The sequence below is a fragment of the Stigmatopora argus genome, chromosome 19, assembly GCF_051989625.1.
Source record: "Stigmatopora argus isolate UIUO_Sarg chromosome 19, RoL_Sarg_1.0, whole genome shotgun sequence".
NCBI classification, from domain to species: domain Eukaryota; kingdom Metazoa; phylum Chordata; class Actinopteri; order Syngnathiformes; family Syngnathidae; genus Stigmatopora; species Stigmatopora argus.
This window is the reverse complement of record NC_135405.1, coordinates 6,065,156-6,081,493: the sequence shown is the minus strand read 5'-3', so window position 1 is coordinate 6,081,493 and position 16,338 is coordinate 6,065,156. Positions and strand designations below refer to the sequence as shown.

Genomic DNA, 16,338 nt, shown 5'->3' with positions numbered 1-16,338 from the left:
CGTCGGCTCCAGCACCCCCGGCGACCCTAATGAGGATAAAGCTGTTCAGAAAATGAGATGAGATGAGTATTCATGGACAAAATATAATTAACATCAGTCTGTGATTCAGATATTTTTTTAGGCCAGCAAAGAAGGCCTTGCAGGCCCTGACGGTCCACCACTGTATATTATAGTGCGTTAGATGCCACGAAATAGGAACATAAGTGCAAAGTTCAAGAACTTATTATTCATGTGTTCATGTGATTCAGGTGCTAAAGATGGGGAATGAATTGTGTATTTCTGCATTTCGCCGTTGTGTCAATCAGCTAGCTGGGTGCTGTTCTTATGCTTTGGCATCATAGCATTTTTGTTTTAAGGTTTAGGCTGGATGACAAAAAGCAGCCGCCATCACCTCACGAACACATTTCCACCTCTAGTGGAAGTGTTATTGCTCATCAACCAAAAGGGTTTAGTGCTACTCACAACTCTTGTATAAAGTGCTCAGTGGCTTTTTAATTTTAAGGGGATAGTCATTTGGAAGATTTAGTTTCCTCTCTTGTGGATCTGAAGGACCCCGATTATCCAGTTCAAGGATATGGTGTACTTCCACACCACATGTACAGTATTTAAACCCAGAAGTGGTGAAAGCACAGATTTTGAAATGTATTTAGGATGTAACAAATGGTAAATGACTTTTTAAATGTCAATAATGTGCATTATAGTGAAGAAGGCTCAGAAACGACTCCATTTCCTCAGGGTACTTAGGAAGAACAACTTGGGCACCAAGCTTCTGATAACCTTCTATAGAACCACTGTAGAGAGCATCCTGGCGTACTGCATCACGGTGTGGTACGCTGGAAGCACGGCGGCAGACAAAAAGGCCATGCAGAAAGTGATTAACACTGCCCAGAGGATTGTCGGCTGCTCTCTGCCCTCACTGGAAGACATTGCCAGCCCTTGTTACCTTAGCAGAGCCAGGAACATCATAGGGGACCCTTACCACCCTGGTCACAATCTGTTCCAGCTGCTGCCCTCTGGCAGACGCTATAGGTCCCACAAAGTACGGACAAATAGGCTTAAGGACAGTTTTTCCCCACATCCATCAGAACTCTAAATTTACGGTAACACAACACACATTCCCTTCTGAGGTAATATGAAAAGATGTTTGGGTGGTGATCTGCCTCCTACTAGCTGACTGAAGGTAAGTGAAAGACAGTGAGAGGTAAGTGACCTGTATCCATAACAGCAGAATGCCAAATTACAAGTCCGTAACTATCACTTATTTAGGTCTTTTGCCGAGTAAACGCAGCTTATGGAGAAGCACCATCAATTTCGTCATACGCAGTTTCTGGGTGTGATGACAAGTAGGCTTTTTGTTGTTGATGATGACGACAGGGCCTATGTCCGATTATTATTATTATACCCTTTTTCATAAACCGGTAGAGCTAAAAAAAAAAAAAACAGTATAAATTTAAATGGTCGTCATAAGAATGATATGGATGGGGGGAGTCTTGGTAGGTACAAATACCCGACCCCCCCAAAAAAAAAACCTTAGTCCCACTTTACATCCCTGCCTCCCTCTGAACATAAAATGCCAAGTACTGTCAAAATTTATGTGTGGCTGTGGGTGCGTACTACATCTGCAACCAAGAGAGTCACCCCTGCTTGACAATCTGAGTGCCTCCAGAGGGAATTTGAATGAAGCATCAGCATCTCCATCCTCCCCAAGTGTATCAATACAGCCCACAAGATGCTCCCAGCACTGCCTGCACACACCAGATGGGACACAAGGCTCGATGGATTGTGGTATCGTAAAAAGGGAGGTTAAGTGAACCATTGAGCTGCTCGAAGGTGACTGCAACAAGAGCAGCTGTAAAATACAATGAGTTTGTAAAATAGATTTTTCTTCCCTTTAAGACATAAAAACAACTCACCAGTCATTCGTTGCACTGCTGATGCTTTGAAGGGTAACAAGTAAGGGTACTTTTAAAATTGATTCTGCTATTCATCACGATATTACGTCACACTCCGAATGATTCAAAATCCATCTGAAACGATCTTAACGCATGTTTTTGGTAGAAATAAACAATAAGTTATGGCACTTCCACTCCCACCATGGCAAATTACACAAATAACTGCACATTTTTCATAGTTTGTCTGCAACTGATATGATTTTGTCTCTCTCCACAGTGACACCGTATGATAATAAAATTCCAAAACACATCACGACCGAGATGCCCCTGAATTCAACAAAATAATATTCTATCTTGCACTTTTTCTGAAATTGGATATTGGCCCGCAACCTTTGTCTTCTCAGCAGGTATGACAGTGCAGTAGGATACATTTTCTTTATGTCAAAAGTCACTTTGGAATTAAGTTTCAATGAAGTGGAAGTTGCAAATTCATGTTGTTTAACTCCCTGACAAAGCAATGAACATTTTCACGTGTAAAAGCTATTCTAACTAAATTGGCTCTATGTCGCAAGTTTGAAACCCTTTGTTTAACGCACATTTTACAGAGACATATATTTGCAATTCTATTGGCTGGCATCTTGTAATAAGTCTTTTTCCTTCTCGGCTAGTCGACCAATATAGGCTAACCCACACCCAACATCTCCCTTGTTCTAATCTCAGCAGCCTTTTTTCACCCCTGATGATTCTATCAACAGTTATTTTCTAGATTTCTAGTGTAGTCTGATATTTGTACTATGAGCCAATTTTATTTAACCACTGGTGGACCACAAAAGGAGAAATACCCAAAATGGGGCTCTCTACTAGTATCTTTGCAAGTTTTTAAGACTCGTACAATCCAAGCCACAGGTGTCAAACTGGCGGCACGGGGGCCAAATCTGGCCCGCTGCATCATTTTGTGTGGCCCGGGAAAGTAAATCATGAGTGCTAACTTTCTGTTTTAGGATCAAATTAAAATGAAGAGTATATATGTATATTAAATTTCCTGATTTTCCCCCTTTTAAAACACTAATTTGAAATTTTTAATCAATTTTTTTCTTTGTTTTTAGTTCAAAAATAATTTTGTAAAATCTAAAAATATATATTAAAAAGCTAAAATAAACATTGTTTTAGATCTATAAAAAAACTGAATATTCAGGGCTTTTAATCCAGTTCTTTTAATCCATTTACATTTTGTAAAATCTAAAAATATATAAAAATATTTTCTGTTTTCCACTTAAATGGAACATAATTAAAGAAAAATTTGGTTTCCTTTTGCAATGAAAAACAAATGGTTAAATAAATGATTTTCCCTTACTAAGAAAAAAAGCTCAAATAAACATTGTTTTAAATCTATAAAAAAATGGAATATTTAGGGCTTTTAATCCAGTTCCTTTAATCCATTTATTTAAAAAATCTAAATATTATATCTAAAATGGTCCGGCCCACGTGAAATCAAGTTGACGTTAAAGCGGCCCGCGAACCAACCCGAGTCTGACACCCTTGATCTAAGCAGTCCCTTCGCTCCGTGCGGTCTGGTTGCTAGGGCGATTGGTTGTTACCATCCAAGTGGTGCAACACAAGTCCCACTATAACTGCCATAAAGAGGTGTGATGAAGCTCCCACTCACACTGACAGGAGGTCATCATGACTGCTTCTCCAAAGCTCACGCCTATCAAAAGTGAAAATGACACCGCTCACCCAAGACTTCTACATATTCAGTGAGTAAACACTACATGCACACGCCTCAAATTACTTTCCAACAGCTCGTCAATACAAATAGTTGCATGGTAATTGTACTAAAATGTATTATGTTTTGCTAGCAGGGAGAAAATGATGCCGAGACTCAAAACCTATTGAGACGCTGTGGCTGGATGCACTCACCGCCCCCGGGCTTAAATGAAAAAAAATCGGAGCATAGCTGCCTGATTGAATGGCTTGTAACACAAGCCAAATAGGTTTTCTCTAATGGGAATCGGCTTGGTGACGGCTGCAAAGGCCTTCGTTTGCACCTGAACGGAGGTAAGTAGCTGTGGACAGTATGAGCAGTGGATGCTCAAAGGGATTTGCATTTAATGGCTGTTTTAGTGAGGAAATATTCAATGAGCCTTGAAAATGTATTCATGAGACTAGCTTTATGTGAGTGTTTGCATAGTGTATACCTGATTTATTTGAAACTCTCATGTCTTCACTGTGGCTCAGGAGGGTTTAAAATGCAACAACCGGCTGTAATGGACACTGAGCATCTGCAAGCACTTTTGAGGTGAAGATAATCATCCAAATTTACGGGTCCAAGGAAAAATCATCCTTTTAAATGATCCTTCAAATAAAGACAATCTCACACAAAAAAAGAAATGGTCAGTCAGTCTAGCAGAGTTCCGTAAAAATAATTGCACTTGGCAAAGACTTCGTAAAACACAGAGCTTTGTTTTATTGGCTCAAATAAAATAGAGAATGTAACTGCTTTAGGTGTCAAAAGGGGATAAATGGAATAGACGATTGAATTTAAAAAGACAGACTACTAAAAGGATCTTATACCGACATCGAATGAAGTGAAAGGTGTAGATGTCAAGAATACAGACTCTATGACAATGAATGTTGAATTTTACAAGAAACAAATGCTTGAATTCAGTGGCGGGCCGTCAGGGCCTTCAAGCCCTTCTCTGCTGGCCTAAGAAATATCTGAATCATATATTATATTTTGTCCATCAATAGTACTTATTAAATAATTCCAAATTGTCTGTTAGGTTCCTTTCATTGCTTTTCCCCCTGGTTGCACTGCTTCCAGATGTGTGGTTTCATATTGAAGCATTTAACCAATCACATTTCAGCCATTATTTGTTGCCAGGGTCAGAAATCTGCCTCAAGGCCTTCACAATCCGTTCTGCAGGATCTGCTGCATTAAACAAGTGTCGATAAGACTGTTGCTTTAACCAATTAGAATTCTATTTGGTGACACCAAGGCCATTTCGCAGGCATAGGGATACGTCATCGCTTTCACCAACTATGATTGGCTAGTAGGCGGACCAAAGCCAAAGTGAGCCAGCCAGAGATCGCAAACTCCACCCACAATGGCCGACGGGGAAAAACAAATGGATTTGGTTGCAGATTTGCTCACAAAGCTATTTTCCAGACGCACTTTTCCAGAAAAAATGGACATCATTAAGAAAGGGTGGTCAACTCCGAAGCTAGCAAGCCTGTTACAGCCGGGAAAAGGGTGTGTCCGTCACTTTCAGTCCGCTAACTATGAGAGCTACCAAGCTGTATTTGGAGCAAGCTGCACAAGCAAATATAGTGTTGTGTTGATTTAATAGCGGTTTTGTCAACCCGCAATGGCTGAGGGAGGAGAAGAAATTGATTTGTTTGCAGATTTACTGTCAAAGCCATTTTCAAGACGGACTTTTCAAGAAAAAAAAGCTGGACATCATTAAGAAAGGTTGGTCAACTTACTATACATGGTATTTTTGCAAGAAAAAAGCCTTACTATACATGGTCATTTTTGCAAGAAAAAAGCCTTACTAGACATGGTCATTTTTGCAAGAAAAAAGCCTTACTAAACATGGTCATTTTTTCCAAAAAAAGCCTTACTATACATGGTCATTTTTGCAAGAAAAAAGCCTTACTATACATGGTCATTTTTTTCCAAAAAAAAAGCCTTGCTATACATGGTCATTTTTGCAAGGAAAAAAAGCCTTACTATAGTATATACATGGTCATTTTTGAAAGAAAAAAAAGCCTTACTATACATGGTCATTTTTGCAAGAAAAAAGCCTTACTGTACATGGTCATTTTTTCCCAAAAAGCCTTACTATACATGGTCATTTTTGCAAGAAAAAGCCTTACTATACATGGTCATCATAAATATTCATGGTTAAAATATAATAAACATCAGTCTGTGTTTCAGATACTTGCAGGCCCTGATGGTCCACCACTGAGTTATTGTATACAATACAATGAAGCATTCTTTGCGTGTCAAATTTTAAACTTTTAGTGGAGTATGAATATGGGCGTGGTTACGCCTATTGTAGACGGAGCCGAGTTAATTATGCGCATGCGCAGTAACCATTCCTTTTGCAAGCCTTTCCCACGCTGACCGTCGACGAGCACGCCACAAGGTAAGACGTTGAGCAATTTACTGGCCTAAATGCGTTTTTATCACGCTATCGGGAGATTTTTCAGCAATCAATTGAGCCCAAAATGCCAATAAATATCTTAGTTTAATGCCAGGTTTAGCACACCGTCGACTCTTTTCCTCACCGGCTGTGTGCCGTATGTTACTAGTTAACATTAGCGTTAGTGTCACGATTTGACTTAAAAAGTATGTTGTCCGTTTTCTCTCCATTATTGAGTCGTGTGGCAAGACTTTAAATTTAATCAAACAACGTCGAGTCATCAACCGACAGTTTGCTGGGTAAATGCTCACTCTAGAATGACATCCAGAGGCACGGCTTAGTTTGTAATGATAGTTTTCATTACGAGTGCTAAACACCCGTTGCCGATTTGTAATTGTTGTTTTCATATGTTTTTACAAAAAAAATCATATACAAAACTGTTAAGCCAACTTTATCCTAACTGTTAACGTCAGTCTGTATATTTGATCGCCGTATACAAAACTATTAAGCCAACTTTCTCCTAGCTCACTGGTGACAAAGCAGCGGCCCGGGGGCCAAATCTGGCCCGCCGCGTCATTTTGTGCGGCCCGAGAAAGTAAATCATGAGTGCCGACTTTCTGTTAGGATCAAATTCAAATGAAGATTATACATGTATATTATATTTCCTAATTTTCCCCTTTTTAAATCAATAATTGTAATTTTTAATCCATTTTTTCCTTTTTGTGTTTTTAGTTCAAAAAGCATTTAGTAAAATCTAAAAATAAATATATTTCAAAAATTCTGTTATCTACTCTAATATTGAACATATTCCCAAAAATATTTTGTTTCCTTTTGAAATGAAAAACAAATTATTATAAGATATTTACCCTCATGAAGAAAAAAATAGCTCAAACTAACTTTTTTTTTTAGATCTATAAAAACTGAATATTTCGGGCTTTTGATAGTTTTTTTTAATCCAATTTAAATAGAAAAAAATATCAAAATATTATTTCAAAAATGATCCGGCCCACGTGAAATCGAGTTGACGTTATTGCGACCCGCAAACCAACCCGAGTTTGACACCCTTGTCCTGGCTGTTAACGTCAGTCTGTATATTTAATCGCCTTGTCTGGAAAATGAAAAATAGCACTTGGCACTTGCTAACTAATTTTCATTCTTTATCTTGATCGTTTATTAAATGTCTTGTAAGATTTCTCTATCCCGTAATTGTTTGGCAACCCCCAAATACCTTGGTTAAATCAAGTTTTCCCTGTTTAGCATCAAGATAAAACTACCCCCCCCCCCCCCCCAAAAAAAAACAACTACGCCAACCTGTTGAATCTCCAGGCTCTATATATGCTAACTTGTGCTTTTTTTGTGCAAATTTTCCCTGTTTAGCACCAAGATGCAGCTCTTCTAGCATGCCTAGAGCACTATTGAGGTTATAGAAGAGGAGACTGGGCCAGATGAAGGTAAAACTACCCCGAAAAAAAAGTTGAATCTACATTCTATATATACTAACTTTTGCATGTAACAGGCCTGAGAGATCTTCCTCGCAAGTTGCCCACTTGAATCACATGGTGTCTCTGTACTTCTGAAAATGCAAATTAATTAAAAGCCTAAATCATCATGGTGATGTTTCACTGGCGATTCATTTCCACAGCTCTTTGACTAAATTCTTAAGGTAAGGATCTCAGTTAATGTTAGAGCAGAAATCCTAAGTATTTATTCCCATTTTATTTTCTGTTTATTCCCCCAGCTTTTTTTTCCTAATTTTTCCAAGTGTTTTCCCATTTTTTTCTAAGTTTATTCCCCCATCTTTTTTTTTTCTCTTTCTTCTAATTTTATTTTCTGTGTTTATTCCCTAGTTTTTTTTCAAATTTTATTTTTAAGTGTTTATTCCCCCCCCATCTTTTTTCCTAATTTTATTTTCTGTGTTTATTCCCCCCCCCATCTTTCTTCGAATTTTATTTTCTAAGTGTTTATTCCCCCATCTTTTTTCTTTCTTCAAATTTTATTTTGTAAGTGTTTATTCCCCCATCTTTTTTCTTTCTTCAAATTTTATTTTGTAAGTGTTTATTCCCCCATCTTTTTTTCCTAATTTTATTTTCTGTGTTTATTCCCCCATCTTTTTTTCCTAATTTTATTTTCTGTGTTTATTCCCCCATCTTTTTTTCTCTTTCTTCTAATTTTAATTTTCTTTTTTCTAATTTTATTTTCTGTGTTTATTCCATTCTTTTTATTTTTAAGTCTTTATTCCCAGTTTTTTTTTCTAAGTGTATTTTACAAAAACTAATTGTAAGTGTAAAATTGTTTTGTGAACCTTTAACTAAAACATCTTGTCTTAGATCTACAGGTGGAGAAAAGACTGGCTACACCAATCAACAGTTGAAATATTTCCCTGTAAATAAATTTTTTAAACTTGGATTGTTACTTGCATTTTTTGTTAAAGACAAACACATGTATACATTAAAAAACTTTTATTTTGGAGAATGGACGAAGAAACTCCCCTTGGCACCAGGTGGAAATCTGGAAAAAAAGGGGGGTCAATACAAAGTAAAACACCATTCACAAGGTCTTACCTTTTATTTTGAAAAACTTCACTGATAGGTTTTCGCGTAACCACCAGCACCGCGAAAAGGGGGGTGCCTGAGCCTATCTGTACATATGCAGGAAACCTGGTCCCCCTTGCGGAATTCTGGAAAATTAAAAAAAAGGGGTCAATACACAAAGTTAAGTAAAAAACCATTCACAAGGGCTCACCTTTTATTTTGAAAAACTTCACTGATAGGTTTTCGTGTAACCACCAGCACCGCGAAAAGGGGGGTGCCTGAGCCTATCTGTACATATGCAGGAAACCTGGTCCCCCTTGTGGAATTCTGGAAAAAAAAAAGGGGTCAATACACAAAGTTAAGTAAAAAACCATTCACAAGGGCTCACCTTTTATTTTGAAAAACTTCACTGATAGGTTTTCGCGTAACCACCAGCACCGCGAAAAGGGGGGTGCCTGAGCCTATCTGTACATATGCAGGAAACCTGGTCCCCCTTGCGGAATTCTGGAAAATTAAAAAAAAGGGGTCAATACACAAAGTTAAGTAAAAAACATTCGCAAGGTCTTACCTTTTATTTAGAAAAAAACTCAGCTTGGTTCTCACGTAACCACCTGGAAAAAAGGGGGTGCGTCAGCATAGGCAGGAAACCTTGTCTCCCTTGGGTGGAGTTCTGGAAAACAAAAAAGGGGTCAAGGCACAATCGATTAAGTTACATAAAAAAGAAACAGACTAGGGCCTAATTCAGTCAAAATTTGACCCCAAAAGACACCTGTTTTTAGCTTTTTTCTATAAAACATCAAAAGGGTACCCATTATTTAGACGCTGCAGAGAGACTAAAAAATGATCTGTGTCTTTAAAGGCCCCTATCCAGTCTGTTCTTGATGTGGTAGGAAATATAGAAAACACACCTGACAGGGGCCCATAAGGTACAAATTACATGAAAATAATCAATAAAATAAATTCTACTTCTGCCTCAAGTTTTTCAGTCAATTTCAAAACCATTCATTCTTCAAAAAATATCTAAAAAGCTTCTGTTTTTCTCTTATGCCGAGGAAAAAATGTTTAAATGAGTCAAAAATTACACCTGCACTATTGCTGAATAAATGTCTCACTTAGGTTTTGTCAAAACTAAAAATGAAACGGTCCAAGCCCCGAGGTCTTTAAGAAAGTTAACCGGGTAAAAGTATATAATCCATTTGAGTGCACAGTTCCACTACATGGCAGAATTTTTTGTACCAATTTCGTCATACGCAGTTATCTGGGTATGATGACAAAGCCTATGTTCGATTATTGTTTGCAAGTTCAGAAAGATGTGAAACTCACAAGCAGAAGCTACTCCTACACTTGCCACTATAGTATTTTTTAAAATAAATTCAATAGGGATGACCCTACTTTAGTTTTTCATTTATCACAGACATGTCTGGTCTACATTAACCGCGATAATCGAGGGATTACTGTTTATTCTTACACGTCCACTAATGGCATTTGTGTGGGTGACTTATCCACATGTTTTTGCTATTTAAAAAAAAAAACACCAAGTTAGTTAGTGTTTTCATTCAAAAGTTGAATGTATCATGATGAAAAACGAGCCAATTGCGCAAAGCCTTGAATACTGAACGCTGACGTTTAAATATTACACAGATAGAGAAAATCGGAACTATTTCAAAATGACTCACTTTGTTATGGCGTCGACAAGATGCCCCTTTCTGGTCGTTTAGGCCACATTCTTGATGTTTCCCAGCAGTCTGTGCTCGTTGAGGGCCTGAAACACACAATGGAATGATTTCTTTTTAAACAAAGAGCGATCGGTAACGCAATGTAGCCAATTTGTTTGCAAACATTTTGCTGTCTGCACACACATGGGGCTACATCACGTCAACGAATCATGCTCTTACCACTCTTACGACGAGAACTGGGGCTTCGAAATCCCCAAATGACAACGTACCGAATGTGCTGCATCGTCCTGTGAGAAGTTTGTCAGGCTTTCTTTGGCAAATCGTCACTTTTGAGCTGCTCTGCAGTGCACGCCCGTGCTGCTTCCTGGCTCATCAACCATTTTGGGTTTGACGTCAGCTATTTGAACTCTGACCTCGGCCACGCCTCTTAAAAATGGACACACAAAAAATAGAAATTGTTTTCATAATAACGTTCGTTAGTCAGTGTGTGTGTGTGTGGGGGGGCGTAAATGCTTTTTGGTCGGACTTTAATACTTAAGAAAAAAAAAACATTGTTTTCATAATAACATGTATTAGTCAGTGGGTGGGGCGGGGGCGGGGCTGTAAATACGTGTTGATTGGGCATTCATACTTAAAAAAACACATTGTTTCCATCATAACGTGCATTAGTTAGTGGGGGGAGCTGTAAATATTTTTTGGTTGGGTTTTAATCCTTTAAAATATAGTATTGCACATTATGGACATTGTGATGACATGCACTTTAGTGTTCGTTTTGTTTCTATATATTTATAGTCAAGAACTTCCAATAATGACAAAGTAAAGAGTGGCCAATTTGTGGCGTAGAGGTTCACTCACCTGATTGCCATGTTGGAGGCTGGGGTTCGAATCCCGGTTGGGAAACATTTTCCCTTAATTATTTCTATATATGTGTAGTCAAGACTTTCCAATAATGATTATTGTGTGGCCACTTCATGGTGTAGAGGTTTGTTCACCTGACTGCCATGTGGGCAGGCAGGGTTCGAATCTTGGTGGACGAAGAACCATTTTGCCATTAAAAAAGACTAAGTCATTCAGTTTTTCCTTAAATAAAAGTACCAAATGACCACATATAGGCAGGCTGCCTCATGGTGTAGTGGTTCAGTCACCTGCCTACCGTGTGGGAGGCGAGGGTTCATGCCCCGGTGTCGCCAGTCAATGACTGTATGGTGTTCCTGTTTCAGTCTTTTCACACTGGGACCAAGCTATTTGCTACAGAGTAATATTTATTTAGATAGCTGCTTGTTACAAACTTTCAGGGGATATTTCCTTTTTTTCACCTTGACTGTACCATTGTTTTAAACCAAAAAGTATATTTTCTCCGTTTTAAAACAAAGGGATCTAGAGCAAGTCAGTGAACATATTCATCAGCATTTGTCATCTGACAAGCTGGACTAATTGGCCACAGCCGAGGTGGGAAACCGGGTACATCGCGAGCAGGGGGATGGATTGGTGGGTTTAAGTATGTTTTTCTACCTAATACAGTGGCGATAAGCAGGCACCTTGTTTGGCGTGCAGTTACAGTATGAAGAAGCCCATTAGGGAGCCAGAGTGGAAATGAATGCTAAGCCCACAAAATATGATTTATTCACGAACGTGCAAATCTCAACCTGAACGCAATCTGTTTGGAAATAGATTAGCTATCCTCACAGGCTCTTATCAGACTGCTCGAAGAAATATATTTTCTTGACTGGTTTGAAGTCCACTATCCGTACATTTTAAGTGCGAGCCGCGTATTAAAGGAGGACGTTATCATCCCATATACTACAGGATAAGGGATGAGCATAACATTAAATATTTTGCTGTGGAGGCACTTTTTAGATAGGGTCAGTTGACTGCTTCGAACAATTTACGCAAGTTCGAATGTGATTGGCTAATTGGCTGATTGGCTTAATAATCTCCGATTATTAAGTGTGTACACTAGTCCAATTCCAGTTTATTCTAAGTTACCCATTCAATTTAGTTTTTCCCACTGATCTGTTTCCCAGGGTCTTTTTAATGACGCATCTTATTTCCTAAACAACCATATTTTCTCATAAAAATAAGCGTGACCGGACGTTTGGTCGCCGGACGTTTGGTCGCCCGGACCCAGACAACGGGCGACCAAAAGTCCGGCGACCAAAACAAGGTAAAACAACACGGTCTACGCATCAATATAAGCCAACAATGGCCCTGAGCAGTTTCACTGAGCGGACGTGTGAATGTATAAGATTTTGTATGTACATGAGTTGTCCCCTTAGGAAGGGACGTCAGTCAGGGTCTTAACAAGTTCTCCAACAAAACACAATAAAAGTACGGGAAATTTGGAGCTTTTCTTTAGCCTAATAATTAATAGGGCATTAAGTATGACTAAATAATAATTTGCAGTTTGTATTTAAGGAATTTGAACAACAATTTTAAATAGTAATTATCAATAACCTTCCGGGCGACCAAAAGTCCGGCGACCAAACGTCCGAGTACCAAAAATAAGAGCATCAGAAGTTATCTTTTACTTTCATGGAGGTGGAACAGGCAGCAAATCCAAGCAGGAAAAAAACACCTACCTGAACATCAACATTGCTAGATAGCAAGATAATGTTACCTTCCCAACATTTCCTGCAAAAATAAGAGCATCAGAAGTTATCTTTTACTTTCATGGAGGTGCAACAGGCAGCAATGCCAAGCAGGAAAAAAAAACACCTACCTGAACATCAACATTGCTAGATAGCAAGATAATGTTACCTTCCCAACATTTCCTGCAAAAGTCGAAACGATCGTACAGATGATAAGAGATGACCAAAAATAGAGTAACACAGGCAAAGCAATCTGTTTCCATAAAAAGGTATCAGTTATCTTGTTTGACTTAGCCTGATAAATATTTGAAGAGAGATTGCAAAAAATATATATCTTGGCAGTGGAAGCAGTAGTCTCTTGCTGCAAAGCAAACAAAAACTGAAATGAATCAACACCAGGGGTTCCTTGAAAAGCAAACATTAAGGCCCCATTAGGATTTATTTCTTGTGCATACACTTATTCACAGTTCATAAAAAAATAGACTTTAGTGTTTATTTTACAAATCCATAAAACACTAAATATGCTACACCATCATGACGAGTACAAATAAAAAAGGCACTATTGATCTTTTCAGTCGTGTTATACCAAGCAATTGCAGCAACTATTATCGTGGCATATGCGCACAAACTTTATGTACTGGCACAAATAACTAAGTAAAGAAAATTAAATTAATTCTGTTAAAATGAATCAGTACTCACCTTCTTCTGTAGTCTCAAAGTCACACTATTTTGAAGTTGGCACCATTCGCGGTTGTGTTTTTGAGCTAATCAGAAACATTAGTGCTGACACAAGTGCAGTGAAACTGCTTTACTATGTTGTGGTTTAGCACCGGTTCAATAAACATAGTTCAAAAACAAAAGTTCATATGTGGTTGAGTTGCAAAGGATCTGTGAGGGATTTGGTCATGTTCATTCTGGAGCTATCCAAATCGAAGGTGGTTAAACGCTTGTGTGGTGCTAAGAGAGAGAAAAAAACAGAGAGAGAAAACAATGTTTTAGCCAGGGAACCGGTCCTCAAGGGTGGCTATGGGTGCAGGTTTTTGTTCCAACTGAGCCAGGCACAGACAGTTTACCCAATGAGATTTCTGCAGAAAACTAGAAGCACCTGACTCCAATCCAGTGATAGCACTTGTAGGACAACAGATTGCTTAAAAAAGGTGTCTTCTTTATGGGTTGGAACGAAAACAAGCATTCACTACAGCCCTTTGTGGAATAGTTTGCCCATCCCTGGATAGCCAATTTCTGTAAGTCTGGACTAGTAAGATACTGTATTCCATTCTTAAATTAAAAGTATTTTCTGTACATCTCACAAGGCCTATTTAAACGGTGTATTTCCATTCCCCTAAAAAATGAATTGATGCCTAAATATTTTTCTATAAAATAACAAAACTGTATAAACTTACACCCATTGTTGTGGAGATGTAATGGTTGACCGGGGAAGCTTAGTTGTTTAGGTGCAGCTGATGAAGATGAGGTGGCGTCGTTGCCAGAGTGAAAGGGGATACTGTCCCGTTAACCGACATGAAATAGCAACGCGAAGCCCTGTTGCTTCTGCTTGAAGTTTACAAAACTATCCTTTGTAAAATTTGGTGTGCCCCGTTAATGGACAGGCACTTCAAGGCATTCTGGTATTGGTCTTTGCTAAAATGGAAAAATGACTGACTTACCGTATTTTCACGACTATAAGGCGCACCCTCAACGAATTACACATTATATTTTTTTCCATATATAAAGCACACTGGATTAATAAGGCGCCCTGTCTATTTTGGAGAAAAAATAAGACTTTTAAGTGTGCTTTATAGTCGTGAAAATACGGTATATAGTGGCAGGTGCAGACCAGAAAGTAGTGACAGCACTTTGCTCCAGGTCGTAACGACAACAAATTTTAAACCCGCTTAAAACAAAATCTTCAAAAATCAGACCAAAGAAGTTTCTGCCTATAATTCAGAGATTCAGAAGTGACTTGTGCCCAGCTTGTTCCTATGTTTTCAGCACTCATTTTCATGCAGATTTCATGACCAAAATGACCTGACAACATCTCGAAGAATTAAAAAGTGACATTCTAAAAAAAAATTTAAAAAAAGAAGAATAAAACTTACCAAGTGTATCAGCCCTTCCAGTGCCATTGAGGACAGCATCAGGGGTGTCGATGGAGGAACCCAACACAGCTAGCCTCAGACTCCTGGAAGCGGCATCCAACTTTTCCTCCTAAAAGACAAATTCAATTTTTTTTTCAATCATTCATTCATTTTCTGTAGCGCTTATCCTCACAAATGTATTTAATACTGTTCGAGGACTAAATCCTTGTTTAGAGGAACGTTGTAGAAAAGCAGCCAACCCTTGGATGTGCGTGTTTAATTGGATAATTGCAAAATATAGCTAATGGACCAAAACAGTCCAGAAAAATCTGTCAAGAGTTGAAGTGGCTTTTAAATACCATCAGCAATCAAAACCAACAATCATTTGTTCACAGCTCGCCTGCCAGTCTTGAGAGCTTTGCGCACACATACACCCTCTGCAAAGTGTAGAGAACTATCCATTAATCCAAGGTTGAAATTGGATGCACAATGTGCTACAAAACCAATCCAGATTGCAAAGTATCTTTTTAAATCAGCTTCTTATTGTCAGATGTCTGCTGCTAAAGTAGAAGACACCTTTATTCATACGTTATCAAATTCTTAAAATGTTAGGGAGCCCACCAGAGTGGTCTGTATCCCGCTTTTTGGTGTGTGGGAATCGCTTGTGTACGATAACCACTGACAATTTCTCTATAAACTGATGTAAAAATAAAAAATAAATAAGGCAAAATTATGTGGGGCGGCCCGGCGGATGAGTGGTTAGCGCGTTGGCTTCACAGTGGGAGACCTGGGTTCAAATCCAGGTCGGTCCACCCGTGTGGAGTTTGCATGTTCACCTGTGTGGGTTTTCTCCGGGTACTCCTGTTTCCTCCCACATTCCAAAGACATGCATGGTAAGCTGATTGGACACTCTAAATTGCCCCTAGGTATGAGTATGAGTGTGAATGGTTGTTTGTCTCCTTGTGCCCTGCGATTGGCTGGCCACCAATTCAGGGTGTCCCCCCACCTCTGACCCGTAGTCAGCTGGGATAGGCTCCAGCTCCCCCCACGACCCTGGTGAGGATAAAGCGGTTCAGAAAACGAGATGAGCTGAGACAATTATATGTGGTCATACCCTGCACTCGTGAATTTTGCGTTTGGACTCATCAAGCTGGTGCTGCAGGTCCCAGACAATTTCTTTGTGTTTGATGTAGCGTTGGTCAACCAATTCCTTCTGTCGTTGTGACTCCTGTTTGTAACAGATGGAAGGCATGTGTTATTCTGAATTGTATAGTCTTTCAAAAAAATGAACAAAAAACAAAGCCAGCCTAACACAAAGGACCGATACCTCCAAATGCTTGAAAGTGTCTGTCAGATACTGTTTATGTGGAATTGAGTTAGAGTAGTCCCTTGTGGTTTTTGAGTTCTGTTAAAAAACAAAACAAT

At 38.8% G+C, this 16,338-nt stretch overlaps 1 protein-coding gene and 2 long non-coding RNA genes across 5 annotated transcripts in view; 1 reads left to right on the top strand and 2 right to left on the bottom strand.

Annotated features, from left to right (window-relative positions):
- Positions 1-5,034: 5,034 nt before the first annotated feature.
- LOC144064660 (uncharacterized) lies at positions 5,035-7,649 on the top strand. 2 transcript variants are annotated; one of them, XR_013296863.1, is made up of 5 exons: positions 5,035-5,145; positions 5,224-5,364; positions 5,833-6,043; positions 7,418-7,491; positions 7,557-7,649. It is a non-coding gene; the product is annotated as an uncharacterized LOC144064660 (long non-coding RNA). The 2 variants fall into 2 exon arrangements; XR_013296862.1 differs by having other exon boundaries at positions 5,044-5,364.
- An 835-nt stretch (positions 7,650-8,484) lies between these two features.
- Positions 8,485-10,745, bottom strand: LOC144064771 (uncharacterized). The gene is made up of 7 exons (XR_013296886.1): positions 10,517-10,745; positions 10,248-10,333; positions 9,140-9,241; positions 8,960-9,075; positions 8,783-8,898; positions 8,602-8,717; positions 8,485-8,548 (listed from the first exon to the last, which is right to left on the bottom strand). It is a non-coding gene; the product is annotated as an uncharacterized LOC144064771 (long non-coding RNA).
- A 2,510-nt stretch (positions 10,746-13,255) lies between these two features.
- The window catches only part of cep128 (centrosomal protein 128), a 25,422-nt gene continuing 22,339 nt past the window's right edge, over positions 13,256-16,338 (bottom strand). The window contains exons 21-24 of one of the 2 annotated variants that reach the window (XM_077587855.1): positions 16,241-16,318; positions 16,028-16,141; positions 14,935-15,043; positions 13,256-13,792 (exon numbers count right to left, since the gene is read on the bottom strand). In XM_077587855.1, coding sequence (XP_077443981.1) covers positions 13,698-13,792; positions 14,935-15,043; positions 16,028-16,141; positions 16,241-16,318 — 396 coding nt within the window. In that variant the 3' untranslated portion in view covers positions 13,256-13,697. The remainder of the gene's footprint in view (positions 13,793-14,934; positions 15,044-16,027; positions 16,142-16,240; positions 16,319-16,338) is intronic. The other variant, XM_077587856.1, reaches the window with a different exon arrangement.